Source organism: Vespula vulgaris, chromosome 3, assembly GCF_905475345.1.
Source record: "Vespula vulgaris chromosome 3, iyVesVulg1.1, whole genome shotgun sequence".
Lineage (NCBI taxonomy): Eukaryota > Metazoa > Arthropoda > Insecta > Hymenoptera > Vespidae > Vespula > Vespula vulgaris.
Genome location: NC_066588.1, coordinates 8,901,406 through 8,925,856, shown reverse-complemented (window position 1 = coordinate 8,925,856; position 24,451 = coordinate 8,901,406). Strand labels below are relative to the sequence as shown.

At 30.3% G+C, this 24,451-nt stretch overlaps 1 protein-coding gene across 5 annotated transcripts; it reads left to right on the top strand.

Moving 5' to 3' along the window:
- Nucleotides 1-2,212: 2,212 nt before the first annotated feature.
- LOC127062643 (putative fatty acyl-CoA reductase CG5065) lies at nt 2,213-24,360 on the top strand. 5 transcript variants are annotated; one of them, XM_050991238.1, is made up of 6 exons: nt 2,213-2,681; nt 19,595-20,194; nt 20,435-20,683; nt 20,903-21,252; nt 21,345-21,941; nt 22,026-24,360. In XM_050991238.1, the coding sequence occupies exons 2-6, from the start codon at nt 19,982-19,984 to the stop codon at nt 22,165-22,167; spliced, it is 1,551 nt and encodes a 516-aa protein (XP_050847195.1). In that variant the 5' UTR covers nt 2,213-2,681; nt 19,595-19,981; the 3' UTR covers nt 22,168-24,360. The 5 variants fall into 5 exon arrangements, with proteins under 5 accessions (XP_050847195.1, XP_050847192.1, XP_050847193.1 ...); XM_050991235.1 differs by having other exon boundaries at nt 2,213-2,712; XM_050991236.1 differs by having other exon boundaries at nt 2,213-2,738.
- The last annotated feature ends 91 nt before the right edge of the window (nt 24,361-24,451 follow it).

Sequence of the window (24,451 nt, the reverse complement as noted above, 5' to 3'; positions counted from 1 at the left end):
TCAATGCATTCAAAATGAAGTGAAAGTTAAATCTGTAGAATTTATGTATATGAGATTACAACACTAACAATAAATGTCTAATGAAACTTCTCTCTTACAATTTTATATATTTTTTATTTCATATAAAATTGCATGCTTCTCTCTCTCTCTCTCTCTCTCCCTCTCTCTCTCATCGAAATTAAATCGAAATTAAATCGATAATAATAAATCAAATACATTTTATTTCGTTATTGAAATTACAATCAAATTATAAAAAAAAATTTGAATTTAGAAATAGAAATTGATATTGATCGCGAGTAATGCTAAAAGGTCAAATTGAAACGTTAAATATATCGATAGGAATAATAACCTCCATTTAGTTTGCATTAGATTTCTTCGTAGTAAAGTTAACTATACCGAGAAACAGTCGTAAAACGTATATTTTCAAGATTTCATAAGCGAACGAACTAATACGAACGTTTATATGGCCAAGCAAACGACCGTTTAATCATAGTGATGAGCTAACGACATCGAAGGTCTCCACTTTTCGTTTTCGAGGACTTATGCATGAATGTACAACGCGACGTTTATAACAAAAGCAAAGATCACGGTTCAAAGTTAGTTTCTAAGGATGATGAAAAAGAAAAGAAAGAAAAAAATATATAAAAAAAAATGTGGCCACGCTTAATTGACTCATTAATATATTGGCTATACTATACTAGCTTTCTATACTAGTTAAAGAAAAGTCTCCTTGTAAATGACTCTTTTAAAGAGCGGAAATGTTTCTCAATGTTATTTGCATTTCTTAAATGCCATAAAAAGTCAACACTATCTTAGCGATGAAAAGATCTTATCAATATTTGTTGCTTATAAAGAGTATCTTAACGTCACATAAAATGATATACATCTTTGTAAACGATTCAAATGATATGACGTAATTGTTTTTAATATTTCGTTCTAGATTTGAAACAAAAAAGGGAAAACAAAAAAAAAGAAATGCGAAAAGTGTTTCACTCGTTTATTCAATCAATTTATAAAAAAATCGAATCGACAGTGTAAACGCTATTAAAGAATCTTTTTCAAACTATAATACAAATTAAAAGTACATCTTCATGTTTTATAAATTGATTACACCGCTGTTACTCTCGACGACAGATGCTACGATGGTACTGCCAACCGAAGAGACCAAAATTTTATTGAAATTTAAATATCTTCGAACAAAAATATATACGAATATTTTCAATGTTCTCTGTAAATGTTTATTTATTGTCAAATATAATAAATGGTTTCATAGTATTCTTCGATATTTTATAAAAATTCGTTTTCATTGTGAAAAAATAAAACACTGATAATCTTATTCGACTAGTTACCGGCATTGAGACCAATCACATCGCGACGCTACCTATAAAGTTTAACGCGGGAAATTAATTCGTTTTGTTTTTTTTACAAACAAACGTTTTCTCGAACGAAAAGGGACCGACAATGTAATTTTTTTGTTTTGTTTCTTTTTCTCTTTTCTTTTCTTGCATAATAACCTTTTTTTATAAATAACGAGATCTATTGTTCGTAAAGAAAAAGAAAAGAAAATCTAATGTTTTCTTAATCATAACGATAAAATGGCGACTAGCAAATATTGGATTAAAAATAATTATTAGTTTATATTTTCTTAATGGGTTAAGAAAGAAATTGTGAAATTAATACGAAATGAACATAATTATACGTCTAAGAAACAGTGGAATTAAAATTGTACAAATATTATGGACTATTCGAGGTTACACAATAACATTTTTATTAGCTATGTTTTATTATGATATAAAATAGAACACCGTACCTTTCACAATCGTTAGCAAACATAGAGTACTTATTATACAGGCGAAAAGAAGAAGAAAATAGATGCATTCCGCGGAAACAATGTTGCAATATGATGGTGGTACACCTGACACAAGAAAGCGAAAGATAACAATACGGCAGTGCGGTATAGATAGACGAATATATGGGAACATGGTTGAATAAGAATATACCTATATACGCAAAGAGAAAAAAAAACATAATACGGCAAAAAAAAAAAGGAAAAAGTAATATGGGACAAGAAGAATGTGATTTGTTGTGAAGTATAACGTACAAAACGTTTCTACGAGGAGTCGTGGATGAATATTAATCGATACAAAAATAGACATCTTATCGGTTGATCGGAAATATATTTTCAACTAGAGGTAGATAATAGTAGTTAAAAAATAGAGAGCAAGTCGAACGGTTCGTACGTATCATTGCGTAGTGAGAAAGGATAACGAGAGCGAGTGAGAGAGAAAGAGAAAGAGAGAAAGAGAGAGACAGAGAGTGAGAGATAGACAAAAAAAAAGAAAAATAGAAAGAAAGAAAATAAAAGGAAACAAAATAAGGAAGGAGGAAGAAAAGAAGAAGAAAAGGAAGAAAGAAAGGAAAAAGGAGTGAAAGGGAGGAAGGAAGAAAGAAAGACAGAGAGAAAGAAAGACAGAAAAAAGGAGGAAAGAGAACATTTAAAGCGTAGTAAATTTTCAAGACAGACGATTGGCCGGCCTGCAGGGATTTGGCAGTTGCCCCAAGATGGCGGACTCGGTTGGCGTGCGACGGGCACGAGCTGAAAAGTATCGTGAACGTGAGAAGTTCGCGATCCTGTGTTAAACCGGGGGTGCTAAGGACGCCCATAGAAGGAAGAATATTCGGTGAGCAAGTGGGAACGTTCAGACACGAGAGGTAGGAGGAATATCAGTGACATAAGCGTGAGTCTTCATCGCGCGGCACGGGCCGAAAAGCCGCGCCTATCCATCACACGCACCGTCAAGGTGCGCGCCTGATCTCTCTATCTCTATCTCTTTCTCTTTCTCTCTGTGTTTCTGTCTCTCTTTTTCATTCTATCTCTCTTTCTCTATATTTATTTATCTATCTTTTTCTATCATTATCTTTTTTTCTATCTTTTTATCTTTCTTTATATCTCTTACTTTTTTACATTCCTCTTTCTCTCTCTTTCTCTCTCTGTCTCTCTCTTTCTCCCTCTCTTTGTCTCTCTCTCTCTCTCTCGTTCTGTTCTTTTTATTTAGCACATCCCAGACGTTCTCCCTGCAAACGTCCCGGACGTATTTTTATCCATTACAATATAACAAGAAAAGACTATCCTTCTCTCGTTCTATCCTTTTTATTTGGCACAAACGTTCTCCTTACGGACGTCCCGGACGTATTTTTATCTATTACAGTATAAAAAAAAGAATACACATCACACATGTTTCTCTCTCTCTCTCTCTCTCTCTCTCTCTCTCTCTCTCTCTCTCTCTCTCTCTCTCTCTCTCTCTCTCTCTCTCTCTCGTTTTGGGGTTCCAACCCCTCGGCAATGATGCTTTTTCTTTTTAAATATACAAATGTCTAAAATATTAAAAATGAGATCAACACGACTTAGTCGTTTATGAGATAATATTGTCAGAGACAGAGAGAGAGAGAAAGAGAGAGAGAGAGAGAGAGAAAAGAGCCTTACGTACGTAAGTACTCTTGCTCGATACTCTGCGCAAAGTGAATACGGAAAAGAGACAGACTCATAGAACTTTCTCATTCTGTCGTTTGTTACAACCGTAATGTATTTTAATTCTCCTGTCATATTCGCGTAGGAAATCGTTAAAACAATATACTAGAAGAATTCTATTTTCTTCGGTGCACCGAAACTCATTTTGCCATAATTTAAGCTACGACAACGTTCATAAACGTTTCTTCGTATTCAATAACCGGCAAGAAAGATTCCGGTATTATTTCTTTATCTTTATCACGTTGAGAAAGAAAAAAAAAGAATGATTGAGAGAGATAGCAGACGATCTATTGTCTGTATGTATGCATGCTGATCTACGTATATAATATATATATAATGTGTGTGTATGTGTACTTCTATACATATGTGCACGCTGTATATACATACGCGTTTAACGCTGCTTACCACCTCTTGCCTTCTCTCTGAATCATGTGTGACTTCAGCGACAGATACGGATAAAAAAAGAACTAAAAACGCGTTAGGGAAACATTGTCCCTTCTCTCTCGATTTATTCTAATACTATGTACGTTTTTTCGAGCAGATATCTCGCCGTTTTCTTTGGATGTGTTAAAAAAAGAAAAAAACAATGAAGAAAGAGAAAAAGAAAATAAAAGAACATACAAGTTACAGAAGCTAAACAATAGATACTATCGTATTATTCACTTGTTATTAGATAAGTCTTTATATCTTATTATACAAGGTGTATCAGATAATCGTCGAACTTTAAGTCTGTTCTTGTCACTTTAAGAATAAAAAATATGTGGTATAAACATGATTCTGAAAATGCTTTCTTTATAATTTATAATCATTTTTCATTTATGATAGATATTTAGAACTTTTGAAACAGTTAGAACTTTCATTACGAAAACTACTGAAAATAATTTTCTTTCGTATTAATCCACGCCTCGCATCGGAGTCGATAATAGATTGTCGATGCAGAGTATGCTATTTGATGTAAATAAAAAAATGTTTATCATTTGAAGATGAAACATTTTTCAAGTCTATACATATATGATTTTTTTCATTCTTACTATTAAATAGAATATACTTTTAAAGTGTGGCGATCTATTTATGAAACACTGTGTGTGTATATGTATACGTACCATATATAAACTTTTTTTTATATTTCTAATATATATATATATATTAGGAAACAAATTTTTCTTTTATATTCAATATCCCTTAAAAACATAAAAATCGACTCTTCTCGTATTCGATTAACGTTACATTATTTTTTTGCAACCGTCTATGAAATAATAGTTACATAATAATATACAGGATGTTTCAGATGTATGTATAATTTCTCACTGGTGTATTCAACCCATTAAAATAAGAAAAAAATTCATATAAACGTATGTTCGATATGTTACATTATTTCCGAGATGGAACCATTTTTAAATATTGCATTCTCTCATTTTAATGGATTAAAAAGTGATTTTTATATGAACGATTCCCTAATAAGTAATCGGTCGTAGAAGGCCAATTAATTGATCATCTCGATCATCGGGTTTAAATTTAATAATTTTTTATCTATAGGACCATTTAAAGCATTAAAAAAGTTTATGTAACATAATTTAATATAATTAAAAAGTTAATATATACAATACAATAGTAGATAATTTATTAAGTTGAGATATTCTGACAACGTATTTTGGAGATTGTCAAAAAATAAAAACTGTGCCAAGTTACTTTGAACAAAATCTTAATAATTAGATATCTAGAATCTTGTATTCTTATTGAAATTGATCACTTCAAGCTTTTTTTAACCAGACGACAATTGATGTAATAAAAAAAAAAAAAAAAACCGTATCTCAGAACAAAATCATACGTTTATATGTACTTTTTTCTTTATTTTAGTGTACTGATTCGTATCAATGGAATTATAGCCGCCATATAAATGAAACACCATATATAAAAATAAAGTAATATTAGATATTGTCTATATAACATAAAAAAAAAAGAGATATATTGAAATTACTCAAAGCTATCTTTTAGATAACAACAAATTAAAAACGAAAATAAATAAATAAATAAATAAAATAACAATAAAATGCTTTATGCAAGTTAAATGTTATCACGGACGATAATTCGTTATTTAGATTTTAAATTTTTAACTAGTTAAATTGATAATACATGTATTCTTTATATATTATGCACGTACTAAAATAAGGGGTAGAAATGATCGCTTTTGGTGCATCGATTATATATTGCAATTATAATTTTATCTATAAATACACAAATAATCAAATAATGAAGTTCATTAAACAGATAATAATGGTCATTAGACAATTATGTTCTATACATAATAATATATAGATAATGACAAATAATACAAGCAAATAAATTATTTAATTTTCTTGATACATTTAAGTAAGTAGCGTTCTAAAAATGCTACCTAAGAGACTAAAAGGACGTTGACCAATCATTATATTCAACCATTATATCCAAGCGAATATATATATTTATGTATTAACGTATTTAGCTAACGCTATCAGTGAAATACATTGAATTCACAAATGTACTAGTCTTTCGCACTACAAACAATTTTCTTGAAAACACTACCAAAAGAGATACAAGGCTGAATAACAAATACAATCGTGAAACAATTTTTTTTTTGTTTTCTCCATTCAAGAATTCTTAAATATATTCCTTAAATCGTCCTTGAGAAATACTGGGAGTGAAGAATCACCCCTAGTGACAGTGTGACAGTGACAAGGCGAGGTTAATACTTTCTAATGGCTTTAAGAAATTCTTTAACGCGTTCTTGTAATAATATGTGATTCTAAGTGATGTAATAAGAGACATATCCAATATCTTTTTCTATTTTTATCTTTTTTATTTATTTATTTATTTATTTATTTTTTTTTTGTAAGTAATATCGTTATTATAATAATTTTCTCGATATATACTCTTTTCGTCGGAGTTGTTACGATACTGACAAATTTGACTAGCTGAAATGATCGCCGAGTTTCGTTTCTAGTTTTTGTTGATTTATCGACCTGATCGTCGAGTTTCATCTTCTAGTTTTTGTTGATTTGTCGATCTGGTCGCCGGTAACTAGTCGAGAATGCGCAAACGACGCGAAACTTATTCTCTCGAGCTACGTGTAAAAGTCGTCTTTCAATCAGATATTATTGATCTACATAATAGAATTATTTATTTGTTTTTAATAAATAGAATAAATTAATTTATTATAAAAATATAGAAAACGACGATATTAAATCAACGATATTATCGAAGACAATAAATATAAACAGTTGATTAAGATAAACTCATAATTGTATATATACATATGTATTATTATATCAAAAGTCAAATTTATCGACTATGTTAAAATGATCTAAAAAAAATAACACGTGCAAAATTTGGATAAATATAATCGATAAACTAACTAATAGACATGCGAGATTAAAACTCATACTGAACAATGATATATATTTTTATATATCATTTTACTTTATATTTCATTTTAGCTTACATATATATTTCTATATATCATTGTATATATTTTTAACTATAATATATATTTTTTTACTATAACATATTTTTTTATTTAAAATATTTATTTTTTGAATCAAAATTTATTTATTGCTCATGTTATTCTAAATCATTTCATTTTATATAAAATCTATAGTTTCTATCTTTCTTCGAAGTAACGTGATAAGTAAAAATTACATGGCAATTACATTTTTTTTCTTCCCGAGATAGTATAGTATGATACTAGTATAACCACATGATAGATTCGTGCATACTAAATAAATTGCATGGTATAATATGTATAATGACGAACCATTTTATAGTATCTAATCTTGAAAAAATATTGAAACAAATTACGTGTGTAAAGAATGCAAATATTTGGAATTGTTTTATATATGGACAAAAACGATTATCGAGAAATAAAACAATAAAAAAATAGTCTCGTATAATAATACTTTACTTATCAGCTATATTTATGAATATCAATGAAAAATAGTGTGTAAATGAGTTAACACATTAATATCTACATATTCATAGAGAGTAAAAGAACTATTACACTAAAAAATAACTACAAAAATAAAGACTTGAAATTATCTTTTTCGATTTTCAAAAAAAGAAAGTTATTTTTTTTCCCCATTCTTTTTTCGTATGTAAAATATATTTTCGTTCGATTCAATACGATTTTTTCATAGAAAATAACATTCGTCTAAAAATATCATCAAATTGTCATGTCGTGTCTTCATCTTTTATCTTTCGAATGAATTCTTGATCATCAAGATCTGAAATGCGTATTTCTTTTTCTTCCATATATATATATATATATATATATATATATATATATGTGCGTATGCATAAGGATTGATTTTTGTATGAATTCATTCATTTGATAAGTCATTTGATTCCAAGAACGAATTTTTCCACAAAATTTCTCGATCGATTTAAATGCGCCAATTTGCCAAATTATATCGGAACTTAAAAGAAATAAAAGGAATTCTTTGTTTCTTTTATTTATTTTATTTCCTTTCCCTTTTAAAATTGTAGTATATTGTACCAATCATGGTAAAAAAAAAAAAGTACAAAAAGGAGAATGCAAACATTTCGATCATAAAAGAAAACCAATCATATCTTGCTTTTAATTTCTCTCTCTCTCTCTCTCTCTCTCTCTCTCTCTCTCTCTCTCTCTCTCTCTCTCTAGTATTTTTTTTATTTTTAATATTTTACGAGATAGAGAGAGAAAGAGAGAAGATAAAAATAATTTGTAATATCGAACGAGAATAGTCAATGTTTTTTTTTCTTTCTTCTGTTTTTTTTCTTTTTTTCTTTCTTTCTTTTTTTCTTTCTTTCTTTCTTTTATTTTTTTCCCTCTTAGTGTCCCCAAGGTTTTATTATCCAATGTTGATAAATAAGAGCGAGATGGTACTCATGGGTGAATCAATACGAGATAGGAGCGCGCGTTACTTCTGCATTCGAACGTGCGCGTACGAAGTGTAGCAAAAAGACGAGCTCCGTTTACTTCATGACGAAGTTCATCTTTCGTAATTTCTCCCTACTCTCTACCTCCATCTTTCTTTTTTCTGTTACCTCGATTTGAAATGCATACAAATATAATCACGTGTATTCTTCAGGTTTTTCTTTTTATTTATTTTTTTTTATTTTTTTAACAAACAAAATATTTCACAATTATTATTAGTTCGAAAGGGATTATTTTCATTACAATTTGTATTTTATATATATATATATATTATGTTATATGTTATATATATTTAAAAAAATATAAACATTATTTAAAAATAACAATCATTTTATTATTGTTACAAGTAGTTATATTCTTTTTTTATTATTATTATCTTTTTTTGTTTTTTATTTTCTCTTCTTTCAATACCGAATATAATATATTATTTAATAAAATTAATTGATCACGAGAAAACTTTCTCGAATCATTTTGATAATCACTTACTGATTTCAATGATTCTCCTTTGCCAAAATCGTGAGCTATGAACTCCAGATCATTTTTTATGGATTCGTTGACACATTGACTGTCGGACTAATCTCGACATTGGTAGTCAACCTATGGTAGTCAACATTTAAAAAATAAATGAATTTTATGATAAAGCAAATCTTGAAACAACAACTGCGTCACTTCGTCGAATTATGCTCAACGTATAAATGCCATGACGCGAGCTCTAATTGTGTTAACTGAATGACCAGTAGTGATAATTGACGATTATACGAAACGGAAAGTGAAAGAGCAGGAAACTGAGAACCGTGATCAGGCAAGAAATATATTTTGGAACATTCACCTAAAAGTAGTTTTGTCGATAAGAAGAAATGTATATTTCTGAAATTTTTAAAATTAAATTTATATAATCAATTGATATTGAATAATTATAAATATTTATTAGATTAAGATATATATATATATATATATATATATATATAGATTAGATTAATTAATTAATAACGAAACATCATGTGTGATTTTAAAGATTAAATTTCATTTCAATTATTAAATTAAAGATACTATTTTAATTATTTGAAAATTTAATCGGGTCGTTCTACGAAGATTAATTCGTGAAATATTATTTTGCGTTTTCGTGATTTCGCATTAATCGTAATCATTAACGTTTAGTTTGTGTTGAAGATTTGTATTTCTTTCTCATCTCGTTATCATTTATATTATTTTCAATTAGACTCTAGTGACGTTATCTACATATTCAAGCACACATCCACATGAATAAAAATATAGTGCATATATTTAGAATACATCGTATGTATTCCTTCGATGATTTTTAAATGATGCTCTAATAAACGATTATGTTCACGAATAGACATAGACAGCATATCCAAATTATATTCATATTCTTATACTTTCTCTCTCTCTCTCTCTCTCTCTCTCTCTCTCTCCTTTTTATTATTATTATTATTATTATTATTATCATTATTATTATTATTATTATTATTATTATTATTATTATTATTATTATTATTATTATTACTATTATTATTACTATAAACGATGTTTTTTATGACAGTTTTATTGAATTAACACTCAAGTTTTCAACAAATTCACACAGTCAAGAAATCAGTAAAATAACTTTTTTCAATAATAATAACAACGAAAGTGCAAATTTTTTAAGTAGATATATTATTCAGTGTTAATTTTTGAAAAGTTTCCGATTTCAACTACGACAAACTTACGTTACTTTTTACGATAATTAGTATTGAGTACATTTTTCCGAATAAAATATAATATAAATGCAAATGTAATTTCTGTCAGTACGATGACGTTAATATTTGTATTCGCTTCGTAATAATCGTTGCATCTTGCATATGCAATTTTCTCACGACGTATTTCTTCTCGGGCAATGTCTAAATACGATGCAAATTTAACATTAGTGAAAATTGTTTGCGCGTTATCATCGTTTGTATAGTGTAATTAGTAAATTTGTTAACTATACCTTATGCATATACACGTTATTGTAGTTTCTATCCGATAGATACGTGTAAATGTCTCAAGAAAGAAAAAAGAAAAAGAAAAACATGCTATATAAATAAATATCGTCAAGTTAAATCAATCTTAACATTTCGAAGATGGTAGATTTCATGCAAAGATTTTACCTTAACGTTTATCAAAACACGGACCGTGGTTCAATATTGGTCTCGTTAAATTTTTAATGGAGCGCGGAATAATATTTGCAATCTTCGTCAAAACATGGATATATCAAAACAAAGAAAATAATCATTTTGTAAAAGAATTTCAGAAATTTCTCTTATAATACGAAGTAATTGCAGAATATCGTAGTAATAGCCGTATCTTTAAAAGTAATACCATTTTATTAGATTCTTAAAAATGTTATATTATAATCATTTGAGCCGTAGTACCATTACAAATTAATGTATTTGACCGCACGACATAAAGGTTGAAAAGTGCTGCTCTAATTTACCTGCTCGTGTGTATATATATACATGTATATGTATACATGAGCAGATAGTCATATTTATACTCATATATTTTGATAAATAGTAATTGTAAGGATTGATAGGATCTAATCAAAAAACAATTGTTATTCCATAACAAACAAATTCAAATTCGTAATCTCCAGTAATTTAATATATCGTTCCGGTTATTAATCATTGACAGTACAATTACGTGAAGCCGGTCAATAATCACTGGAAGAGGGAAGCCAACATGTGTGAAAGGGACTGTCAAAGTGTTAAGATTTACTTGAAAACACAAGTGTGACGATCTAAAGGAAAAAAAAAAGTACGAATTCTAACATTTTACAAATATAATATATTTATAAAATAAAAGTATTTTATGAAATATAAAATCTATTTGAAAATATAATGTAGTATATGTATGAATGGAGTATACTTACGTTATTATAATATCATATTACATGAATAAAACATTACTATATATTTCATTTATTATAATAAATAAACGGGACGGAAAGAGACATTCATATTAAATAAAACTAACATCTCCAAATGATAATTCTTTTTATTTTAAATTCACAATTCCATCTAACATATGTATGTGGTTTACATAATAGATCAGATTATATCGAAACGAACTGATGAATCCATATTATAATTCTGAGGACGTCATGCAATCGTGACGTTCGATCCCGATCGAATTTGCCTATAATGCTCTTGCTTATATAAATTATGTATATATTTATAACGGTTCTGATACGAGTGAGATAAAAAAGTAAAGAATATAATAGTTTGTCGTCACAATATAACAAAGGTGCGTGTACCGTATTCTCTCTATCCCGATGTAGTTTTGCTATTAATAGCTTAGAGCAAGACAAATAAAAATAGATCTCGCGGTTGTGGAGCAAGATTATCGGGTAGGAGGCGAAGGTTCGAAGCTGTTCTCGAATTTTTCGATTTCAAGCTGCTTTCTATTTTTTCTTTTGATACGTATGTAAAATTCATATCGAATTAAAACGATAAAAATAGGAAACTTGTGAAAAAACGTGTAAAGGAAAAAATATAATTAAAGTCTCGACAATGTACGAACAAAATTTTGGGCGAAATTATTTTTAAGAGCATGTTTTTAATTCATATATATATATATATATATATATATATATATATATATAATGAAAAAATTAAAAAATATATTCTATTAAAACAAATTTAATATGTATTTTCTATTTGTCAATACGTATACTTAAATTAATTAACCTTTACATAGACAAAGTGAAAGAAGAAGAAGAAGAAAAAGAAAAATAGAGAAGAAAAGTTTCATTACCGATGACGCACGTAAATGACTAAAGTAGTGGGGAAATCTCTTTCCATTCTATCAGCCAACAGGTATAAGGAACTCTACCTGGATCTCAGGTAGTTCAGTTGAGCTTTCGTTGACCGGCATGTCTCTTTCTTTCTCTCTTATAATAAAAGATTAGAAGCGCTCCGAACAACTTTGACTACTCGCTCTATTTGCTTTTCGCTTGGTATCGTAATACTTTCCTTCGGAAGACCAGGAAGTTGTGGAAAAAAAAAGTCTTTACGTAAAGAAGATTTTTTATTAAATATTAAAAATTCAGAGAGAGAGAGAGAGAGAGAGAGAGAGAACAGAAAAAAGATAAAGATAGAAAAGAAAGAAAAATTTTCTTCGGTTGAAGACCATTATCTTGTTCTCAATAAACCAATCCTGAAGATCAATAGAAGTATTCACAGTTGTGCAAGGAAAAGGAGATGGGGTAAGCTAGGATACGTGTTGTGTTGTTACAATAGTTCGTTGGCCTCCGTTTAGTTCTCTTGGTCATTGGTCACGGCATTGATATTGTTAGATCATTGTGTGTCAGGTTTATCGTGTTATGCAATTCTTACTCGTCGTAAAGGAAAATAAAAGAGTTTGAAAGAGTTAAAGAGGAGGATATTTTTTGATGAGATAAAAACGAATCGAATACATTATCTCGCGTATCATAATAGTCGACACTTGTGTGTGTGTTTGTGTGTATATATATATTCTAATTAGCAATAATAATCACTTTTAAAATTCATTTATCTTTTTTTTTTTTCGGCACAATTTCATCGTCGAAAAAGTTTCTTCTTATATTTTCATGATATAATGATAAATATAATGGATGATTATTTGCAAAACTATCCGAGATATTCAAGAATCTTCTGATATCTTTACGTTTCTTATTAAAATCTAAATGAGTGCGTGTATGATGTGTGCGTGCGTCTGTGTATATGTGATGTGCGTATGCGGAGGGGATGAAAATAGAGAGGGTTGATTCTACTCAACTAAATAGCTGGATGAATTGAATTAATAATTGTATCGGATATAAGATCTCTTTCAACAATAATTCAAAATTATTTCCAATATCAAAATAACGATATTTTTAAAAAATACAAATACAAATATACATACACGCATATATCTATAAATATATAGATTTTAATATGAAACATGAAGATTTAAAAGTTTTTAAATAATTTTGGAAATAATTGTTTGTTATTATTCGTTATAATCCAGAATATAAGGAGAAATTCATAATTGGCGCGGTCGTGCTTTAAAAAGAAAAAAAAACAAGTTAAAAAAGAAATTAAAAAAAAAAAGTTAAAAAAGAAATTTACAAAAAAAGTTAAAAGATGGAATCAATGCGATATCGTACGTTCGCGAGTGTCGAATTTCCTCGATCCGAATATATCCGGAACATCGTGATTCGGAATTACCGGAAAGCCATTAAGCGCGACGAATTATTTGATTATTGGAAGTGATTCCAGGTCAGGAGCTATTGCGAATGTGCGCGTGATTCACTTCGCGAGACTTTGAAAGTATAATTTCTTTGTATGTATTAAATTTACGCATTAATTCATGTTACGCTTTAATTATTCATCGATGACAAACTATTTTCAATTATCGATAGAATTTTGTAGATTGTGTTAATTTATGAATTACTCGAAGAAATCATCTTTTATGTTTTTGTTCTGACAGTATGTATAAAAAAATATTTTTTTTTTCTTTTTTCAATTTTGATTAAATATATATGATTTATATCGAATAAATGCGTTGATAATTTGTTTATCTATGATTTTATGATTTTAATAAGAAACTACAATATCATAGATCTTGATTACTTGATTTACCGCTTGTCGTGATCAGTAACATACTCCGAGTTGTATCTTGATACCTTCTCATATATATACCGAGAAACTTTTATCTCGCTTTCTTTTTCTATTATATTATTTTCTATTACGTTATTTTATCCAAGTATCTTGTAGTGCCCTGATATAAACCAGTTTTTATGTAATTCGAATGGAACCGTTTCCGTATAGGTAGGACCGATTTCTCAATTTTTTTTTTCTTCTTTTTTCTTTAATCCGTCACGATTTTCATTTCATTTCTTGTTCTTTTTCTTTTTATTATGATTATCATCATCATCATCATCATCATCATTATCATTATTATTATCATTAAATTATCCACATGCGTTTAATTGTGTTTTTCTACGGAGTTGTTTTTTCCTATTAAAAGCAAACAAAAAGTTACAACAAGATTTTTGTCAGTAACTGATACGCTAACGTGATGATAAGCGGATTTTGACATCATAGAAAACCTCTGTGATCACATAATGGATTATGGAATATGATATCAAATTTTTGCATTGTCTATATTTATTCGGATATATATGTTTCTCGATGTAATCTTTCTGTCACGATGTAGTTAACCGCCAGAAAGTCACTGCTGCATGAGACTCCGTGACATGAACGTAAAGATATTTCGAGTTTCTTTCTTACGGTTTGGAAAATATCTTTAATAATAAAAATTAAAAAAAAAAAAAATGAAAAATCGAAGAACAAATAATACGGTATGGATAAAAGATTAATACATCGACGAAATAGATATTTGTTATTTCAATATTTAAGCGTTATATATCGAGGAACTATAGTCGATTGTAGTAGCGAAAGAGTCGATCTAATCCTTTCATTTGATCTGTCGATTTTGATAATCAAATTTTTCGGGTCTCTAATCTCTATCTATACTATTTTAATTATCTTTATATATTCGAAAATTCATAACTTTGGAAAATCGCGAAAGATATTTAAAGAATAAATCCTATGAAATTGTACGACTATATTCGAATAAGACGATCATATGATTTAAATATTCTTTAATAAAAGAAATCAGACAAATATAGAGTGATAGAAGGGATCAATAGAATGCCTCTCTTTCCTGGTTGTATCTTTCGGAACATCTAGTTGGCTGTATGCCAAAAAACAGATATCTATGTTCGAGCCATCAATAACAAAGATTATGTATATATTTCCAATCCTTAGTAAAGCTATTAGAAATTCAATTTGAAATTATAATTATATTGAAAATATTATACGATAACTAACTTTTATACCTATCAATTAAAACTCAATTCGTCTTATTAGATCGTTATCATATAGTCATGTATCAATGAAATGTTTCAATAATTCTCATGATCCACGTTTGAAGTATATATCAATGAAAAAATATACAAACCAACATGATACTAATCTGGAACAATTGATAGAAACATTAATAGACAAAAGGAGATTTATTATAAATGGATTAATAGAAGAAACTAATTTTTGTTTCTTCTTCTTCTTTTCTTTTTTCTAAAAACGGAAATGAAACGATACAGACGAAGAAGAAAAAAAAATAAAAGAGAGAAATATGTATACAAAAAAAAAAATTAAGAAACATATATGCGTGTGATGGAACAAAGATGGCCTTGACAAAAAATAAAATAAAAGAAAATAAAGCGAAGTGAAGTGAAGTGAAGTGAAGTGAACTAAAATGAAGTAAAATAAAGGGGGAAGGGTAAAAAGAGTCAGTTAGTCGGTCGCTGTCGTTGCACGTCGCGTAACGGGTTTTCATGTAACGAGGTCGACCGACGTTCCTCTCCTCTTTCTTCTTCCATCTATTCCCCCTTTCTTCTCTTCGTGGTAGGGCGGGCGCGCGCGCACAAGTACATTGAAAGGAGGCGGCTTCCGATGACCGCTTCGAGGCCGGAACGCTGACCTAGAATTCCATCAAATCCCTTCCTCTTTCTCTATACCGCAAGTTTCGTTGTAATCCTCTCTTCCAATTTCTTCTTATCCTTTCTATGTAGCTGTTTTTCTCTTTCTCTCTCTCTCTCTCTCTCTTTCTATTTTTTCTATTCCTCTCCCTCTCTCTTTCTCTCTCTCTCTTTCTATTTTTTCTATTCCTCTCTCTCTCTCTCTCTTTCTCTTTCTCGTTCTCTCTCTCTCTCTCTCACTCTCTCGTCCTATCTCTTTCTCTCTTTCTATCTCTTTCTATGTCTCCCCTTCTCTCTCTCTCTTTCTCTCTCTTTCTCTTTCTGTCTCCCCCCCCCCCCACCCCCTCTCTCTCTTTCTCTCTCTTTTCCTCTTTCTCTTTTAGTAGGACGCACGTACAAAATCTTGATTCCGATCATACACTGACTAATACTCGAAACTTTCTGACCTCTTTGAATCTCATTGCTTTGATGAAGAATGAAATAAATTACAATAAATTATAATCGTTTATAATTGAATTTTCTTTTGTGTCTTTTACGTCTATTTAAAAAAAAAAAAAAAAGAAAGAAAAAATTCTTAGTATTGAAATTATATTAATAAGTATTAAAATATATACTTATAATCGGTATAATTATAGTGTAATAAATGTATAGCTTATATTTGAAAAACATAAATAATTTCCTAAGTAAAGTAAACAATTAATTTCCTAAGTTGACAATATATCGACAAATTGAAATCAAACTTACGAAATATAAATGTGTGATAAGTTATATCTATCAAAGTTACATGATCTTTAAAGAGAATGAGATGAGCATCTTCGAACTAGTTGACAGAACCAAGGTTAACAATGATTAAAATCTTTGATATCTCATCACACTAATTACATATGTATTATTACCTATCCATCTTTGAACGTTTTTATTTCGCTTTCATGTTGTTTTTTTTCCTCTCTATTTTGCATATTACTAGTTAATAAATTGCGCTAGAACGAAGCAGAAAAATATAGCAGTAAAGATTCACTTTGACAATGTTTCATCCAGGAAGTACTTCAGTCGTTATGATGCATTAAATTCCAAGATAACCAATTTTGAAAAAGACACAGTATTACATTATGATAACAGACGAGAAAGTTTTAAATTCATATAAAGTATACTAATTTTTGAAAAATGTTCATCTTTGCCTTTTTCTTCTTTTCCCCTTTCTTTCGAAAAAATTAATTTATATATTATATACTCATCGATCAATATTCTTAACAAAGAATATCAAATGGATCATTACATTTATAAAAAAATAGAACACTGTAAAGAAGAAACTTTTTTTTTTCAGTATTGCAATTTAATGCGTGACACACTTAACGAAACGCTTCATGAATGAAAAAGAAAAAGAAATCAAGAAGAGAAAAAAGAAATTTGAAGGTCAATATAGACATGTAATTAGAGAGAGATTGAAAATTCAATAATTCTTTTCAGATCATTTGTTTGACAAAGATAGAATAGTTCGATGTATCTCTTCCCCCCCCCCCCCCCTCTCTCTCTCTCTCTTTCTCTCCTTTTTGTTATTTTAAACACTAGAACTACCGATAATTATTCAGGTATATTAATATATTACAGATAAATTATGAAATATTTCGAATTTTATATATATATATTGATAATGAAAATAAAACGGATAATTTCGAATGATTTTGAACTAAAAATAATTGACCATTTTATTTTTTCTTTTTCCCCCAGTTTTAGTAAGGATCATTGATTAACCCTCTGCAATCCGATTTTTCTAAATATATTTCTAAATATATATAAAATACTTTAAAGTTAGATGGGTAATTAAAATTACGTGGCTATAGAAAGGATTGACAAAAGATAAGAAATAACTTAAAAATATTAAATATTTTATTTACGAAAGGTATATCTCATCTATTTCAGAAAAAAGTAAGAGAAAAGAAGAAAAGGAATTTTTTTTAATCGTTCATATCTAAATATACCTATACAATAAAAAAAATAAATATAACGCTAAAATTAATATAAATACGTATGATGAAATTTTAATAAAAATATTTTTATAAGAACATTTGAAAGTCAATCAATTCGACTGGTTGATAGATCTAATATTAAATCAAAACTCAAGACTTATTCTAATTAATTTTTTTTTTTTTTTTTCTTTAAATGAAAAAAATTAAAAAATGAGATAAAGATGACCCTATAAGAGCCATATCCTATTACAAAGTTCTTCAAACGTGTTCTCGTGATGTACGCGTAACAGATGCTTCCTTTCCAACTGACGAATAATTACATACATACATAGAACGGCGGTATTCCGCCTTCGATGCGTCGCGTGTCTTACGTTCTCTCATCTAATTTTATCTATCAGCGTTCCGTCTATACTTACATCGTCCACTTGTAGTATATATACCTTCTACGTATAACGTTTTCTAATCTTTGAACGTAAAAAAGAAAAAAAAAAAGAAAGAGAAAGTAACAATTTCCAACTTTAATATCTCATACGTTTCATAAACGTCATTCTGTAGAACTATATCTAATTGGATTTATTTTGATAACGATATCATAACAAAGTTTGTCATCTAAAATATACACACACACAGAGAGAGAGAGAGAAGAAAAATTCTTTTTCTCTTTTCCTTATTTTTATTAAAAAAAGCACAAAAAATATATTTCGCATGAAATTATGAATTTCTTTAAAGCGTGAAAAAAGCTGATGAAGTATGTATAAATGAAATAAGTTAATATAATGAGAAATAAAAATATAATTGAAAGAAATAGAAAAATTGTAATATCATCTTCGTTAAATGCCGTTTAATGCTTATGTAACGTTGTCACTATAGAGCGGTCCGATGGATTCCTTTGAATGCTATTGGATACAAGGACGCGAGGGAAGCCCTTTAATGTAGAAAAGTGTGGGAGATCTAAATCTAAAGTAGAGAAGGAAAAGAGAGAGATGGAAAAATAATCAAACGATCGTAGGGTTACATATGTATGTATAAACAATACAAATGCATTAAAAATTATTAAATGCGTATAATAATTAAATGTGATCGAAGATATATATATATATAATCTTGCATCTCTCTGTTTTTCTCACGAGACTACATAAACCCTTAATCAAATACTCGTTATTACTTCTTATATATTTCTCGTTAATACGTTTAGTGATTTTTATCATTACGTAAATATAGAATACTACTATAAGTAAATTAGAAATCTCTTAGAATATATCGTAATTAAAGATTGAGTAAGCAGAACATATAGTGGGATCGTTTTCTCGATAGATTCATATACGTTATCGTTTCTTCGTATTGGTTAATCATCTCTAAGGATACACGTCTTATGAGTAAGATAAAGTTCGCACATAGGAAATCAATTCGGTGATATCTAGGTACTGTCGTTATCTTCTTCGCAAGGAAATAAGATCGTGCGATTAAAAGAAGAAAGAAAGAAAGAAAAGAAAAAGGGAGGAAAAGAAAGAAAGAAAGAAAAAAGGAAGAAAGAGAAAGAGAAGGAAGATAATTAATCCGCTTTTTTTCTAATCTCGTACCAATCTTTTTTGTATTTTTTCTTTCAGGACAAAAGTCGCAGTTGTAAAAGATACGAAATGAGTCGAGTAATCGTGCTCGCTTCTCGTTATCCCTTTGGAAAATCTTGGAAAAGCAAATACGTGTGCCAGCCCGTGCCGCACCACTTACACCTGAGCACGTTTCCTCGTATCTGAAAAAATAATTTGAAAGAAAATCGATGTTAGAATCAACGATAAGGATAAGGTAGAAACAAACGTAAGAGTTATTAGACTCGATTTGTAACGAGAAAAAACGAAAGAATAAATAATAAGAAAGGGAAAAAAGGCAGGATAGACGACGAGAAAAAAAAGAAACAATAAAAAAAAAAGATAAAAGGAAAGAAGGTAAGGAAATAAGAAAGAATCATTGAAGATCACGGGAAAACCGAAAGAGACATGGCCACTATGGCTGGTAGTGATTACACGTCCGTCAAGGATTTCTACAGAGACCGTTCGATTTTTATTACTGGTGGTACCGGTTTCATGGGCAAGGTCCTTGTTGAGAAACTCTTGCGTTCGTGTCCTGGTATAAAAAATATTTATTTGCTTATGAGGCCAAAAAATGGACAAGATGTGCAACAGAGGTTGCAAGAATTACTCGATGTACCGGTAAGATTTTTTGTTTTTCTTCTTCTTCTGTTTTAGTACTCAACGATTTATTGTTTATGGGTTCATTAACATCCTTTGAGATAACTGTCTTTTTATTGGAATCTTAAACGATTTTAAGAAAAGTAACATATAAGAAATTCGTGTCACTCGTTAACGACTCCTTTTAAAAAGTTTATTAAAAAAAAAAAAAGAAAAAAGGATAATAACAATAATAATATCTTTGTTAATTATTTTCAACAGTTGTTCGAGAAGCTACGACGTAATTTCCCTCATGCTCTTTCAAAAATCGTGCCTGTAGCAGGGGATGTTACGGAACAGGAACTCGGCATCTCGGAAGCGGATAGACAGACACTGATACAATGTGTATCGATCGTCTTTCATTCGGCCGCAACCGTAAAATTCGACGAGGCCTTGAAACTTTCGGTCACTATAAATATATTAGGCACCCAACGTCTCATTCAATTGTGCCATAGGATGCACAAACTGGAGGTAAGAACTTTTTTTTTCTGTCTCTCTCTCTTAAAAACAAATGGCGGAAGTATGCTAGTAGAGAGATCTTAAACGAGACGAGATTTTCGATATATTTTCACGTTATTCGAGTGGACGATTCTTAAAGCTAACGATATTTCAACGCGTTCAACGTGAATACGTCAATGAATAACTAACATCCGATGGAAGCAAAATGGCAAAAGAAATTGTTAATTACAGGCTCTCATCCACGTGTCAACGGCGTATTGCAACTGCGATCGGAAGGACATAGCCGAGGAAATATATCCACTTGCTAAGGATCCCGAACAGGTGATCTCATGGACCAAGTCAATGGACGACGAGATGATCGATGAGTTAACACCGAAATTGATCGCGAGTAGACCAAATACTTATACTTTCACTAAAGCTTTGGCGGAAAAGATGCTACAGGGAAAAAGTGGTTCACTACCAGTCGCGATCGTTAGACCTTCGATCGTGTTGTCAGCCTTGAGAGAACCAGTCGCTGGTTGGATAGAAAATTGGAACGGTCCTACTGGGATCATAGCGGCAGCTGGAAAAGGATTCTTCAGGTACGCGTTACGTAGATTAAGCGAATAATTTATGATACTACATTAGCATAGAAACGTGACGACTAATCTTACCTATATGTTTCCATTTGTAGAACGATGTTGTGCCACGAGGATAAAGTAGCCGATCTAATTCCAGTCGATATAGTGATCAATCTAATGATATGCGCTGCATGGAAGACCGCGACGCATCGTACCGGCACCATCACAATTTACAATTGTTGTTCCGGTCAGCAGAATCCTATCACCTGGAAGCAATTCGTCGATTTATCCTTCAAATATAGTCGAATGCATCCAGTGAACAACGCATTTTGGTATCCAGGTGGTCGTTGCCGTAGTTCCATGCTTTTAAACAAAATGTGCGTGACCTTCCAGCACATGCTACCCGCGCACATTTTAGATCTTCTAGCTCGTCTGAAGGGCTCGCGACCGATAATGGTCCGTATACAGGCAAAACTTTGCAAAGCCACTAAATGCTTGGAATACTTTAGTACGAATCAGTGGAACTTCAGGGATTCTAACGTGAGGAGATTAGGGGAACAACTGAGCCTCGAGGATCGGCAGACGTTTATGTTCGACGTCAAACAGATCGATTGGCCATCGTACTTGGAGCAATACATATTGGGAATTAGACAGTTCATTCTGAAACAGAACCCAAACACACTGCCAGCTGCCCGCTCACATATTACAAAGTGAGTAATATAGTCTAGCCTTTAGCGATCTGCTTTGCATTTCGTTAAAGCGGCTAATCTTGATCTCCTCTATGTGTGTTTCAGATTATATTGGCTTCACAAAGCAGTACAGTTTGGAATGCTGTTGATAGTACTACACGTTCTGCTGTTACGTAGCTCTATAACCCGTTCTGCCTCTTATTCGCTCTTGTCTATCATACTCCGCATGTGCCGCATGATTGTTTGACGGCTCAGAACCCCGGCCAACGAATGCAATAAACATAATACAAAGCAGAAGCTGATCATGAAGCATAATTTAAAGGTGCGAATTGTTCTTCGACCATATTGCTCAGCCTCCCCGACGATAAAGCGCTATCTTTACTCCCATAAGTTGGCCTTTTCGACGTTTCTATTCGTTCGTAAATATTAGTAATGACTAGGAATTATTTAATAAAGAATGTCGGTTACCGAGCAATGCAAGAACAGGGTACGAAGTAGGTGAACGTTCCCGCAATATGGTAGTGATATAACAATAATTTTTATGTCGATAAGAAAGTGAGAGATAGTAATATTTACAAAAGGCGTAGGCAAGGTTCATCGTTCTCGGTCGTATTCCACTAATATTTCTTTACTAGAAACTAAACATTATCAATTAAACGTAATAAATATCGATACGCTGTAGACCATTCTTTTTATTATCATTGTTGTTTCGTATCCATCGCCGTTGTTATTATTTTTTATTATTATTATATTATCTTTGTTATTAGTACTACTACTACTGCTGCTACTACTACTATTACTACTACTCTACTACACTACTATACTACTAACACTACTATACTACTACTACTATTACTACCACTACTACTATACTATTACTACTACTATTCTACAACTACTATCACACTACTATTGCTATTACTATTACTACTACTAACATTAATATCGTGCAATCTACCAAATTGTGTAATAACGGTCGACGTACATACGTTCAATTATTTTCAAGTAGATATAATGATAAATACCCCGCTATATACCAAACCTTTAAGCATTAGCGTCGTGAATTAACAAAATTCATTGTTAATGTTGATGTTTTACGGGACAACGTCAATTCTGAAAGAATATCACGTGATAGCAACAACAACAAGAACAACAACGACGACGACGACGACGACATTTACTTCTTATTAAAATAGACACATTTAGAGTAGATTTTCACGCGTAGTAGACTCCGATGTCAACTACAAAAAAAAAAAAGAGCGAAAAAAATAAAAAGAATAGGAATAAAAGAAGCAAACGGCACACGTTATGGTAGATCATACGGGGAACATGCATTCGTCATGTTCTTATATTGTCGGTATCTGACATTTTTTTCTTTTACTCTGTGACGTAAGATACCTAGGTAGATATTTTGCTACATCCATATGACGTAATGTGATAACGCGTCGTAAGGCATCGTCGCTATGATTTAGAATAATTCTTAGAAAGGAAGTCCTTGAGTCCTCCGTAATGCATTGGCGCATACGATGAATTATAACGATATATAAAATGGCGATATACATACATATAGCGAAATGGTAAAAATAACCTACATATACATATGGAAGCTAGAGTATTTCGTCTTTTCGAGAACTGCCAGAGTTTTGCTAAAGAACTTTGGACGAAATTAATGCATTTTATCCAAACAAAAAAAAAAAATAAATAAATAAATAAAAATGAGAGAGAGAAGAGGTTAGAGGGGAAAATAAAAGTAATGGCGGCAGATCGCTTGGAGATGTTCTTTTGAAAAGAATGTGCGCGCTAGGTAGAAATATTCTTTGATATAAAATATCTCTACGTATCTTACAAATTTTATTGTCACGATATTCAACATTCGGTAAACGATGGAAAAAATATGGGCGGAGAAGGGGTACGGTAAAACACAAAAAAATACAAAGGAAGAAAAGAAGATAAAAGAAAAGCAAAATAGAAATTTTGAAGGCATCGGCAACTTTACGTCTATCTTCCATTTATCTACATACATGAATCGTAAAGGGAAGAACAAATAGGATTAATATATTTGTAGTTGAAGTGCAAGCGTAACACAAGTGCGATACACATAAATATTTATTGATTATTGATCTTAATAATTGTACTATGATTATTATTATTATATTATGTCTATTATTATGATTATTTAATAAGAAAATGACGTCTTTCTACTCTGACTGCTTCCCACGTTTCAACGTATACATTAGGTTCATTCATGTCTTGTACTTTCAAATCCATAAAATCGTAATGTAATACTATTTCGCTTTAAATGATACATGGATTTTACTTTTGATTCAGCTTTGCGGTCTATATAAAATTCATTGCTCCGTTAATATTTTCTAACAAGATACGTCGAACGTTGACAAGATCTGTTCGAATTAAAAAAAAAAAAAAAAAAAGAAAAAAAAAGAAAAAAGAAAAGAAAAAAGAAAAAAGAAAATAAAACCGAAAGAAAGAAAGAAAGAAAAAAAGAAAAATCTATTTGTATCATTATTGCGATT